General features: G+C 41.9%; 1 protein-coding gene across 1 annotated transcript; it reads right to left on the reverse strand.

The window, feature by feature from the left end:
- Positions 1-4,619: 4,619 nt before the first annotated feature.
- On the reverse strand, positions 4,620-11,213 carry FAM60A (family with sequence similarity 60, member A). Its single transcript, XM_008941845.1, has 5 exons — positions 11,067-11,213; positions 8,815-8,914; positions 7,729-7,855; positions 6,209-6,359; positions 4,620-5,277 (listed from the first exon to the last, which is right to left on the reverse strand). Exons 1-5 carry the CDS (start codon positions 11,192-11,194, stop codon positions 5,115-5,117), a joined length of 669 nt encoding a protein of 222 aa, XP_008940093.1. The 5' UTR covers positions 11,195-11,213; the 3' UTR covers positions 4,620-5,114.
- Positions 11,214-12,545: the final 1,332 nt, after the last annotated feature.

Here is a 12,545-nt window from a genome sequence, read left to right on the forward strand (position 1 = left end):
AGTGAAGTCTACGACGCCGTCCAAGTCAGTGGCACTGGTGGCTTTGCCTGGAGAAAATTGTGACATACAGAGGATGTAACCGCAGTCGCAGGTTGTGAGCTCCTTTTGCCTGGTGGGTTGGTTGTTTGGCAGGGTGTGCCTGCTCCAATGCCTCCTGCAGCGCCCTTGGGTACCAAGGCTTTTAAACCCCCTCACAGATGTTTGTATTTCCCCGGTATCATCAAGCCACGTTGTAGAGGTCAGCGATAAAAGCCACCTGCACCAAACCTCTTTGCAGCCTCTGAAGTACCGAATTCTCACATCTCTGAGAAGTTTCACTCATGACAAACACATTTCCCAGCCCATTTCCAAATAGCTCTAATAAATATCAAAGAAAAACAATACTTAAATTCTTTATGATAGATCGCATGAAATATTAATGCCACATTCCTTTCAAATATATTCAGGATTTGCAAGTATGCATGTGTTTTGTGCATCACTTTTTCTCCCAGAGTATGTCACTCTCTCTTTCTCTGCAGGCCTGCAACCACCTAACTTACCTGTTCTACAGCAACAGAATTCAAAGCCATTGCAGGTCAAGGCAAATGTGAATGTTCCAATAGAAATACCAACTGCAACCTCTCCCCCAAACAGCAAAATGGGGTTTGCTGAAAAGGACGGATTTGCTACATGATGTCCACTACAACCAAATAGATAAAAGAGCTTTACAAGCTCTATGTATCATTACGCTGCAAGAGCACACGTGTTTTGTGTTTATTTACCGTAGACTGTTTATATGGAGAAAGCCAGCAGCATTTCCCTGGTGCTAATTCCAGTGTCTGAAAAATGGGACCTGGACATGTGTTCCCTTTCCCCCTTGTGACCAGATCCCCATGGAAAGGAAACACAAAGAGAGCCAAAAGGGAGCTGTGCTTCTGGTGTTGGCCATCACAGGATCAGGTCTGCAGAATACACAGCATACTGCTCTTACCCCTCATCTGGACAAACTAAAAATGATATTATGTGCTACAAGAACCACTTAGGAGCTTTTTTTCTTACATCATATTGAAACTTAATTTTTACATGACTTCAGGAGAGTTGTAACTGTTCAGTCACTGGGGCTGGATAGCACCCAGTCATCTACTTGGAAAACAGGTTATAGGTTCAGTGTTGTGCAAGTCAGAGAAAGAAATTTCCACATCATACAAATGAGAATAAAATTACTTTTCATGCAGCACCACACAAAAGCAAGCAATCTGCTTCAGCAGCAGTGCCAGGCTCTCAGCTCAAGATTTGGAAATCATGGATCTACTCCCTGTCCCACTGGTGACCTCCAACAAATTACCTTCTTGTCACATACCTTGTTTTTCTCACCTTTTGATTATAATACAGTCCTCTGTAAAGCATCTGTATAATGCTTGCCCTGCAAAGTATTTTAGAAGGTGGCACACTTGTCGTTGTGCCAGCAGATTCAGATGAAGCACACAGGGCTTTACCCAGGATTTTGCCTCCCAATTTAATTTCACGTTGCTCTGAAGATGGCAAGTCCTGCCTCTGTAATGTTCCCAGAGGAGCTTTCTTCTCACAGCTGTAGCCCTCCGTTAGGTTATCTGCCCCACAGGAAAAAAGCCCTCTGACAAAAAAAGTCCGTTGACACTGATGTTCTCAGCATTTTGAGGTACCTGGAGGTAGTTACAGACAGTACCTGTAGTCACTGGCATGCAGCAGCAGCATAAAAGAGAGAAGGCAAAGGAATTAATTATTTGAAAAAGGGTGGCAGTTGCAAAGAGTGGGATACATACCAGGTTTAACCAATCTTTCAGTGCACCTGCTTCTTTCAGTGACTTTACATAGAGATTTTAATTTTAAGTGAACTGAATCACGGCCAAGGTACGTTTAGGCATCTAGAGCACCTAATGTAAATATGTGCAAAATAGATGCTATTACACAAAAATCATGTGGTCTCACAGTCTACGCAGAGCTTTCACTTAAATTATTTCTGCAGGAATCTCTAGATATTGTTGCACTCAGTTTATAAGAAAATAGCCAGCACATGAGCAGGAATAAATCAATCTCTCCACCGAAGTCCAAAATAGCATCTTGCAACAAGGCATCAAGGTTGCAATGTGTTCCCCATTATCAGGGAATATGCTCGTCTCCTAAACTCAATTACTCACTCCCATCTCCTGCCAGAGACCTTGCTCCCACCAGTCTGCTGGATCTTATGCAGCTGACTACGCCTGTCGTGGGAAGAAACACTCCAGGCTCCAACTTCACGAGTCTCCTCCACCGACTGTTGGATCTGGAAAGGGATGTTTCCACTCGCGGTCAGCACCGACCCCTTAACGCTGTTGCTTCAGCCGGCCTCCTCTGCAAGCCGGTGGGTGAGCTGGACAGAGAGCAAGCCCCTGCAACACCAAACGTCAGCACCACCCCTTCCAGGAAGGGAATGCCCGGCACGTGTGGTTGGTGCCAAGGGAAAGTGCTGTGATTCTGCCCCGAGACAGCTGTCTACCATAACAAACACCATCTCCTTCCCTGCTCTGCTCCTTTCCAAACTAAATAGGAAGACAATTACCCACCCATCCACCCCCAACATCTTGAAATCTTGTTCAAATAGAAACGGAGGTTGCCTGGGCTGGTTCAAACACTATGTCTAATTAACGGAACGGACCTGAAATAAATAGGGAAGAAGTTGTTTATTTTCTAAATAAGTCTAAATTTATTCATTACTCTAGTAAAAAAAAGTTTGGATTACAAGTGTCTGAACAGTATAAAAGTACAAAACAGGTTCCATAGATTTCTAATACATTAATACAAAGTGCATAACTACATACAGTTCATTTTGCATTACTACCGGGAATGGAAGAGGTGGGAGGGAGTAGGGGAAGCAGTTGGTGGTTGAAATCTAGCAATAAATAAATAAATACAGAAGAGATGATCCGTATCAGAGCACATCCTACCACCAACACTGCAGCCTTAGGTGTACAGAATTACTGATGCTGAAAACACAAATTCAGATGAAAGCAGGTGTATGCAAAAACAGCTGGGACTCTTGTTCAAGCCCTTATTAGACAGGACCAGCCTAGTTAAGCTGTTACACAAGCAAGTACCCATTATATCTATGGTTAGACTCAGTGATCTTAAAGGTCTTTTCCAACCTAGAATCCATGCTTCCATGATTCGATTTGGTTGCAGATGAAAGCAAGGTAGGCAGCTTTATCCTCACTTCAGAATCTCAGAGTTTAGGAAAAACAAAATAAGACAAATGAAAGGTCTAAGCTGTAAGGCTGTGATAAGTCAAAGCCCTGTTTCCCCTGATGTTCTTTCTCTCCTGAGGTTGGCTCACCCAACAGGAGAGGGAAAAAAAAAGTAAAAAACAAAAAAACAAAAAAAAACCAAAAACGCAAATCACAAAACTAAAAGAAAACTGTGAGGGTAGAGGTTCCTCTTAAAACTTGCATATCTTTCCCTACCTGTACATTTATTTGCTAAGCATTCCAATTTAATGAAATGGGATTACATGGAAATCCAGTCCTAAGCCCTCCCCACCACAGTATTATGTTGAGGACGCTCACAAAAAGGAAAGCTTGTAGCAATCCATTACAGAATACCCTAAAAGAGTACTAGTTAGAAAAATCCCCCCTCCCCCCCCTGGAAAACAAAACAAACAAAAAAAGCAGAATTCCCAACTTACAGAAGTTAAACATTCATAAAAGGAATATGAAGCAATCGTGAGCTAAAACTTCAGCATACTCTTCCAGGAAGCTGCTTCCACCTTACAGGCAAAGTGGAGTTTGAAGGAGTGTCTCAAAGGTTTGCACATCAGTTTGTCTAGGAACCCATGTAAGAAATACTATCTTTTGATCATATATGCCAACAGAGATGCCTCGACTTAGCACAGCACCATTCTTAACAGAACTTTTCATATTCAGTATTCACAAAAGTATTCATCTGGTGGTTATTTAAACAAGGAACAGAAAAAAACCAAACCCCAAACACGGAAAAGCACTGAAGGGGAAGGGTTCCAAAACAGCAATCGTGAATCCAGACCCCTGGTTGCAAACAGATTGTGTCCCTGGACCAGAGTCTGATTTGCTTAGTTAGAGGTTTGGTTCTATGTCAGGTAAAAAACCAGAAGGAAGTCTGGTCACATTTCAGCTGCACTGGGCCAACTGAAGTCAGTATGGTATGGAATATATACTATTGGCTGGTTCAGTTTTTATCCCAGCTGTGGCCCCTCCCAGCTGCAGCCACTTGTGAACATTAACCCTACCCAGGCCCTGCTCAGGACATCTACGTCTACACCTACATCTACACCTAACTTGGGCATCAAGATGTATTCTTGGTCCATCTTTTATGACCCGTCAGTTGCTACATGAGGCCCAGTGTGTCTCCTGCTGGGTAAAAACACAGTAGCTTCTCATTTCGCTCCTTAGCTGAGAAGGAAAATTTACCTAAGAATTCAACGTAGATAAATGAGAGGCTACTTCTGAAGAGCACTTTATGCTGGGGGCCTTCTCAGATCACTACCACTCATAGTAAAGACGTCTGCAGTTAACCAGTTTGTGTCACATCAGAGGGATGAAATATTTTTGTTACGTCAGTAGTACAGGGTGAGATCTCCACACCTTTAAAAATATATATTTATATAACTAAAGAGGTGACTTATAACATTTCTATGTATTAGTTCATCTTATTGACTCATACATGTCTAAGAATGAAATATTTTCTTGGGAATTTAAGGGAGGTTACTGAGTAACTTAAAAGCCTTAGAACCACTGCTTCTTTCAGTACAGAAACATGAACTACATGTACTTTAATATACAAAACCCCATCCTCACATTCGCTTGTGAACTGAGTGTGGGGGGAAGAGAGGGGAAAGATTAGACAACCTTGCAGCAGCATTCAGCTTTACTAAGTGTTCCATAGCATCTTAAATATTATGTACAGTCTTTCTGAAAGGATACAAACTGGCTTCAGAAGTTTGTGGAATTGTAGCAGTAAAACCCAAAACAGTTCTAGGGAATAGTCTTTTGGCAGCATAGCAGGTGTCCAAAGTGAACAGTCACTTTTCTAGTATTTTTCCAGAGAATCAGAAGATCTGTATAACCTCCTGCAGCTACCTGAGAAAGTCACCACTCCTCTTGGGCTGAGATTGCAGGAGATTGTGGTCCTTCTTGTTCTGGCTTTTCAGTGGCAGACTTTTTATTGCTACAGCAAGGTTTGAAGAGATGAGTGTCTATGAGGACTTCCCCAAAACGCCCTTTATAAATAATTCCACAGCAGACTTTTTGCCTGGAAAAAATAGCAAGGAGAGGGACCAATCATTTATGTGTTTAGAATATACAGAAATGCAAAAAATTAGTTTGATCCAAGAGCCTCCATCTCAGAGGATAGGAGAGAAAAGGCTGCTCAGAAAGAGAAAATAAGTCTGTGTCTAAATCCACAACACCACTTGGGAGGGGGGTGTATGTGTGTGTGAAGATAAAGAAAAAAACCACCAAACACATGTCTACACAAAATTAAGTCTCCCATTTCACTTCTTAGAGAAGTTTCAGATAAATAACTATCTGGCTGAACTAACCTTGACTACAATGCACTTACAAATGCTATTTGAGAGGAGGCAGAAAAGTCACAACAATTTCAATAGAGCAGTTACCTAAACAAAGGATTACTGTGTCACAACAGGCAATAAAACCTAACAAGCTGATCAGCTCCCAGAAAATCTTGTGGTACTCCTACTCCACTTTGTTGTTGTGTTTTGGTCTGGGTTTTTTTGGTTATTTTTTTTTTGTTTTGTTTTGGTTTTTTTTTTGTTTGTGTTTTTGTTTTTGTTTTTGTTTTTTTGAGATGATTATCATCACAGTTCAACCAAATCAAATGCTACACTTTTTTGGCAAGCTGAGAGCACTGCTGTACTTGATAACACATCACGTGTACAGAGCACATTTTTAAGACAAGATAATCACACTCAGGAATATTATCTGTTACTCAAAAGAAAACAAAACAAAAATTCCTGCAATTGGAGTGAGATAGGAAAATAAGTCTTAAAACACATGGCATTTACTTCCCAAGGCAGATAGACAGTGTATAATACTCTGACTTAAACTATAACCTTAGAACAAATTAAATTAATCAGCAGCAAATTCCTGAAGATGCAGAATCAAGCAGTGTGTATGTGAGTGAATTGCTATCTGCACAAAATGCATGTTCTGTTGCTTTTTACCTTTTCCAATACGTGAGATCTAAAAATGAGAAAACTGGTGTTCTGCTGGACCCAGCATTCATCTCTGTGTCAGAGCCATCATCAGACTGGTTACTGTAACAGGGTGACTGAGCTGGAGAGGCACTTGAAGTGGTGCTGTGGGCATCAGAATCTGCAGGTGAAAGAATAAATGCAAGACTCAGGACATGCCTGCAATGACTTTATCCTCTTCCTCACTTGTGAAAGGTCACATGCAAATTGGAAACACAGACATTTTTTAACTAACAAGAAAAACCTAACAAGGACAACCCATTTCTCACTTGCCCCTGCCATTACAATACAGAGACTGTCAGCATTTGGGAGACACACTTCAGAACTGGAGAGGGTCCTTGTGCACAAGGGACTGGAAAGAGGTCCAGGATCAGGCTTCAGTTCCTCACTCTCAAGTCCAGCCTGTTCAGGCCATGCTTTGAACAAGATCCTAGTTCTACTCTGGAATCAATGGAATATCCTTGAAGACGATGGAGATCTGAGCCAGGTATTTCACACCTAGTACTTTCATTGTAGATCTCCTTTTTCACCCATTCAGTTAAAAGTCTTGCAAAGCTCTTATTAGGGCAATGGGTTAGGTAGTACTGAGCTTTTGCTGGATTGAGACTATGAACTATGGGCTTAGTACACCTTAATAGAGGGTCTACCAGCCTGCACTTCGGTTATCATTTCTAGCACCTACAGTGACATAATTAGATGAACTATAGCCCTTTGAATGAGGAGATACAAGCTCTTTGTGTCAGGGCCTTTACTGATCCTTTGGAGAGCTCTCCCTTCAGGCCAGGTAGGATAATGGCAAGAGCCAGAAGACCAAGTCAGAAACAGTCAAAAAGCTGGAAGGTTTGCTTTAGAGGAAAAACCTTCAGCACCATCATATATTTAGAACATAACTGGCAGATGGCTTTGTTGGAAAGCTATGAATCTAAATCTATTTGAAGAGTCTAAGTGCTAGTGGAAAGAAATCACTGAGACTGACAGAGGAAGGTGCAGGGAAACTGTGCAGAGGAAATACAGTGGGAATTTAAAGGGGAGGGAGGGGCAACCTATGCTAAATAGAAAGCCCGGGTTGAAAACATGCATGGAAGACTGTCAGCAGTATCAACAGAACAGTGCCTCTTGGAGAAAGAGAGCTGAAAATAGCCATAAGGCACTACTGAGAGCAGGGGGAAATCTCTTCCAACTTCAGTTTCAATTAAGGTCTTGTCCAAGAAGTTCTCTCTTAGAGACGTATCATTTAAACTTGGGACATAAGCTACAATTGCCTACAGCTCCCCACCTCCCTCATGCAGCCCACCTTGCACACAACCTCATCCTCCTCCTTCTACCCCCTTCCCAAGCCCTTGGAGAATGAGAAGGCTGTAAAAACAGGGAGTGCCAAAAAGCGTGAGCATACAATTCAATCTGAATGATATTTCAGCTTGGCCAGTTAACAGTAAGTTATTTTAGGGGAGGCCAAGGTTTATTGCCAAAATCTCTTTGGATCCACTTACTATGCCGCTTGAATTCTTTTTGCAGTTTGCTGATTTGATTGCTCTTTATTCTGCTTCCAGACAGAGTTTTCATTTTCTTTGGTTTTAATGTTGTTTTAAGACTGGGTCCAGCCCTGGCATCTACCACCTAGAACACAGAAAATGCATGCATAATACATCTGCATCATGCCCAGATACAGCCCCAGTCAAGGTACCTGTGCTGTGCTGCCTTAGCTACAGATGTTAAAAACCAATTTAGTTAAGACAGTTCTCCTCACCAACACTCTCATATTTCATTTAAGTCTGGTTTATAAAGGGCTGAGTCTGTAGGAAAATGCAGCAGACTAGTTTAAAAAGCATATTCAAGTTCAACTTTTGCCTTCTTCCTATTTTTTGACAAATTCAGTTTAGTAGAAAACAGTTGTTTAAGCCAATACAGGTTCAATTAAGAGTGTCTGCCAAGCATTTGCCCTGGAGGTTTTTTTTTTAAAAAATCATCAGTTTAACTTCCGAATAAAGCTAGTGGTAGTAATAACCATAGCTCTGGATCCCATTACCATCAAGGCTTCCTGAATAACAATTGTAACATACACGAAGAATCCAAATCATCTTCCCAGCCCTAGGCTCAAACTGAATTAGATGTATCAAAACAGAACATAGGAGTGGGAATAGCTGCAAGACATTAGTCACTGTAATTATCAGACTAAATGACACTGATTTATGTGCTGTTTGAGCAAGTCACCTTGCTTGTTCAAATTATTTTAAAAAAAGCAGCCAGTTTTGGATAGAGGCCAAATCTGAAATGTTTTGAGTGTCATAAGAGACTTTTGGACAAAGTTATGAGCTTGTGAAAACAAGGAATTACAAGGTAAGTTAGTCTGTGACTCCATCCCATGCTTACATAATCACCATTTGCATGTAAGCCAAACAAAGAGAGCCATGTAACAGGAAATATTCCAGGAAGGATTCAGAGATGCTGAGGGTGGGAAGGGAGAATGGAGGGGGGAGAAACAGTAAACCCCAAATCTTTGCCAGCACCTCCCCTCTCTGGCAGGACTAAGGCAGTGATGAGTTAGTTTTGGGGTGGAGGAGAAATATATGACTAACGTGATTCCAGTTTTTTTTTGATCCTGCTGGCAATTTTTTCCATCTTTTCACCAAAAGGACACAGGCATTGCAAATATCTCCTGAGCGGGCCTCATGGAGCCTGGTAAAAGAAAAAAAAAAATAAATTCACTTGACAACAATTGATAAAATGACATGTTCCCTATACCCATCTTGATAACAGCAAGAAGCATAAAAATTAATGGAAAAGAAGGGTTCTCAAATTATTGCTCAGACATTACAATTCATCCAGGGTGCTTAAACACTGCCATGTAAGGACCAGATCTCACTTCCAGAAAGCACTCTTTCATATAGAAATAAAAGGTGTTGTCATCTGCCTCCAGAGGGGCACTAAAAACAACAGTCCCATCACCTTCAGAGTTTCTTTTTTTTTTTCTAAAACAAACAAAAATACCAAATCGCAAACAAGCAAAAAAAACCCAACTCAAACAAACTGCAAAACAAAACACCAAAAAAACCACCACCACCACACAGTTCTCCAGTGGGTGTTTTGACTGGAGAAGGAGGAATAACCATATTCCTTGAATGTACATTTGGGAACAGACCTCAGAGATCTGACAAAAGCTTATTTAGCTCTTAACTTTCTCACAGAGCCTCAAGAATGAGTAACAAATACCACCTAACACACTCCCACATAAGCATAGGATAAGATTTCAGAAACAAGAGTCACAAGAATGAAGGCAATACTCGCTCCTTTAATGAGTTTTCTTCAGAAATCGTCTCTACTGCTAACCCATGCTAGCAGAAATATAAAGGGGATACACTGTAGAATTTTCCAGCTATTTAAATGGGAAGACTCTGAAGCATTTATAGATGAATGGAGTAGTTTCATATAAACCATCATTTTTTCAGTGTTAAGACTGTATTTTTACCTTGGCAAACATATTTCAGATAACACAAGACCAAAGGCCCCAGTATACTGCAAGTATTCTTTACTATAGTTAACCAAAAAACCCAAACAAAATCCAAACAAAAAAAAAGACCAAAAAAAACCCACCAAACCCCAAAGCAATGGCTCTTCACATGGCCTTTCTGCTGCCAAGGACAGTAGCCAAGACATACGGTAAGAAAAATTGCCAGCACCAGATTTATGTCCAAAAAGCCACAGTCAATACAAAGACCTATAAAGCTGTACATGAAAGGAGTGTTTCTAGAAAAAAAGGAGGAATTGGGAAATATATCTAAGGGCTGCAAGGACTCACATATATAAATTAAATACTTTAAACAAGAGTAGCCATACTAACATGTATATATAGTTTTTAATATGACGCAGGAAAGTTCCACTTGGGCCTAAGATTTTGATGACAGATAATCCAATAAGACTGGAAAGAAATGAAAGACTGGGAAGGATCTATCATCAGCACAGACTTTCCAGGAGAAATAATTTCATGGAAAACTACAGCACAAACAGGAGAAATTTGTATTGCCTCGTAAGATCTCAAAATAAACAAAAAATAATCACAAGCTATCACAGAAGTCTTTGCTTTGCCAACAATTCAGGGACACATTTATACAGAATTTCAAAGTTCTCAGAAAGTATTTCAAAAAAGGTCACAGCAGCTGGTGCAAGAAATTACTGGTATTTATAGTTTTGCTTACCAATGCTTTCAAGTAACATTATGTGCAACCTTACCTAATTAGAAAGCCAATTACTCGATGCTCACTTTCCATCAGAATGGTTTTCTGATGAGAATTTTTAATAACATGTTGATATGCCCTATTTGAACAAAGGCACCAATACCTGAAACAGGGTATTCCACGTAAACCCTGCTGGAACAGGGTTCTAAATATCTACTTGTCAAGTTTTGTCAAACATTCTCAAATTTTCAGAGCCACAGAAAACTTCCATGGACCTGTGCTGTTACCATCCTGCATGGGAATTTACATGTCCTCTAAGGAACAAGTTCAAAATGCCCAGTTTAAGAAGGGTCTAAATCTGTACCTGAGTGAGGTTGGAGAGACAGGATCCTGACCCTTTGCTGTTATGAACTACAGCAGCTCTACACTGGCAGCAACAACAGATCAACAACCAAATGGTGCTGAAGAAAGCAGCAGGGGACATAGCCTCTCCTGGCCTGGCCAGGAATGTTGTGAGGAAGCTTAAAGCAGCCCTCCCCCACCACCCACCTCTGCTAACCTAGTCTTCATGAGCAACAGGGACAGCATGTGAGGTTTGTGGCTTGGAGATAAACACTGTGACTGACTATGATTGTTGACCGAAGAAAGAATCTTACCCAAAACAATTTTGGAAATCCTTTTCATAGCGTTTGCTGTCAGTGAAACGAGAACTGGAAGACTTGGCTCTGCAAATACAGCAGCCCTCTATACTCCGATACATCTTCGGTTTGTGAAAGCCAAACATCTTTTCCTCCCAGCTGTAGCCTGTGAAAACAAACAGGAACTGGTGTTACTTATCACTGTTGGATAGCAAAAGAAAAACCAGGACAATTCACTGGGCAAAGCAATAGTAAATTACAGTTCAAGATGGGAAACTACTACATTAGGCCATAGCTTTATCCTGCATTGCCTTGGAAGAGCAGATGCACCCAGGATACACTTTCTTACATAAAAAAAAAAAAAACAAACACCTAAAAAAAACCCTAAAAAACCCAGAACAAAAAAACCTCCTAAAGCCAACAGCTGGAATATTAAGCAATAGCAGGACAAGTTCATTTACTGCACAATTCTACTCTAAGGGCACATGTACAACAGCACATCCCAGAGGTGTGAACGCAGGTGACTTGGCTAGCCAAAGCCCAACCTATGAGGCAGAACAGGCTGCAGGACAGCCCGTGTGAACCTGCTGGAGCCCCTGGATAACCATTGGCAGCTGAACCCTGGGTCACTGGCACTACCTCATCATCACCACCACTGTTGGTTGCAAACGTTCCTGCCAAACTTTGTCGAAAGTGAGTAGGAGTCATTTTAAATGAGCTGCAGTCATGCCTCCAGGCTGTTGGGCAGACATACCTGAAGAGCTGCTCTAAAAACAGCAGGGTGGAGTCCCACCCAGCCCTGAATGGCCATGTCTGTGCTGCGGGACCCAGGAGTGCTTCTTGACTCTCGGGCCTGGGTGAGCATCCCAGCCACATCCCAGCTCCCTGTCAGCACTGGCTCAGTTCTCACCATCCCTCCCACCTTCCCCACCCTGCTTTCCATGAGAAGGAAACCTGGCTAGAAAAGGTCTGGGGAGCAGGACCCTGGGGTGCATTTCAGCATGCATCTACCACACTTCCCAGCCATCACCAACGACAGTGAAGCAAAAGGCACTCCACTGACAGGGAAGTGGTTTCTTCTTCAGCACCAGCCGTGCAAACGCAGCGCTGGGTCAGGAAGCCAAACGCCATGCTGCTTCTGGAGCTCTGCCCATCCTTTTCAGTACACCTGGGCTCCGATTTGCTATTGGAGCAGGTAATGTACAGTGGAGGTGTCTCCCAGCAGAAACTTCTAAAGTTAGTTACAAGTGGCCTTACTGCAGTCACCATGAGAAAGACCCCTTCAACACAGGGTGTCCCCACCACCAAATTGGTTATTTCCTAGGCACCAGGTATACCCCAGTGCAGTCTCTTGTTAGGTGCATTGTGACATGGCATGAGAAGTTGTCAGAACAAACAGAGCTCCCACAGCACTTCAAAACAACAAGTCAACAAGCTGGTGCTCTCCTGGCACTGGGCCTGGACACACAGCAAGTCCTCACAGGCCACACAGTATCT

This window comes from Merops nubicus, unplaced genomic scaffold, assembly GCF_000691845.1.
Source record: "Merops nubicus isolate BGI_N331 unplaced genomic scaffold, ASM69184v1 scaffold22506, whole genome shotgun sequence".
NCBI lineage: Eukaryota > Metazoa > Chordata > Aves > Coraciiformes > Meropidae > Merops > Merops nubicus.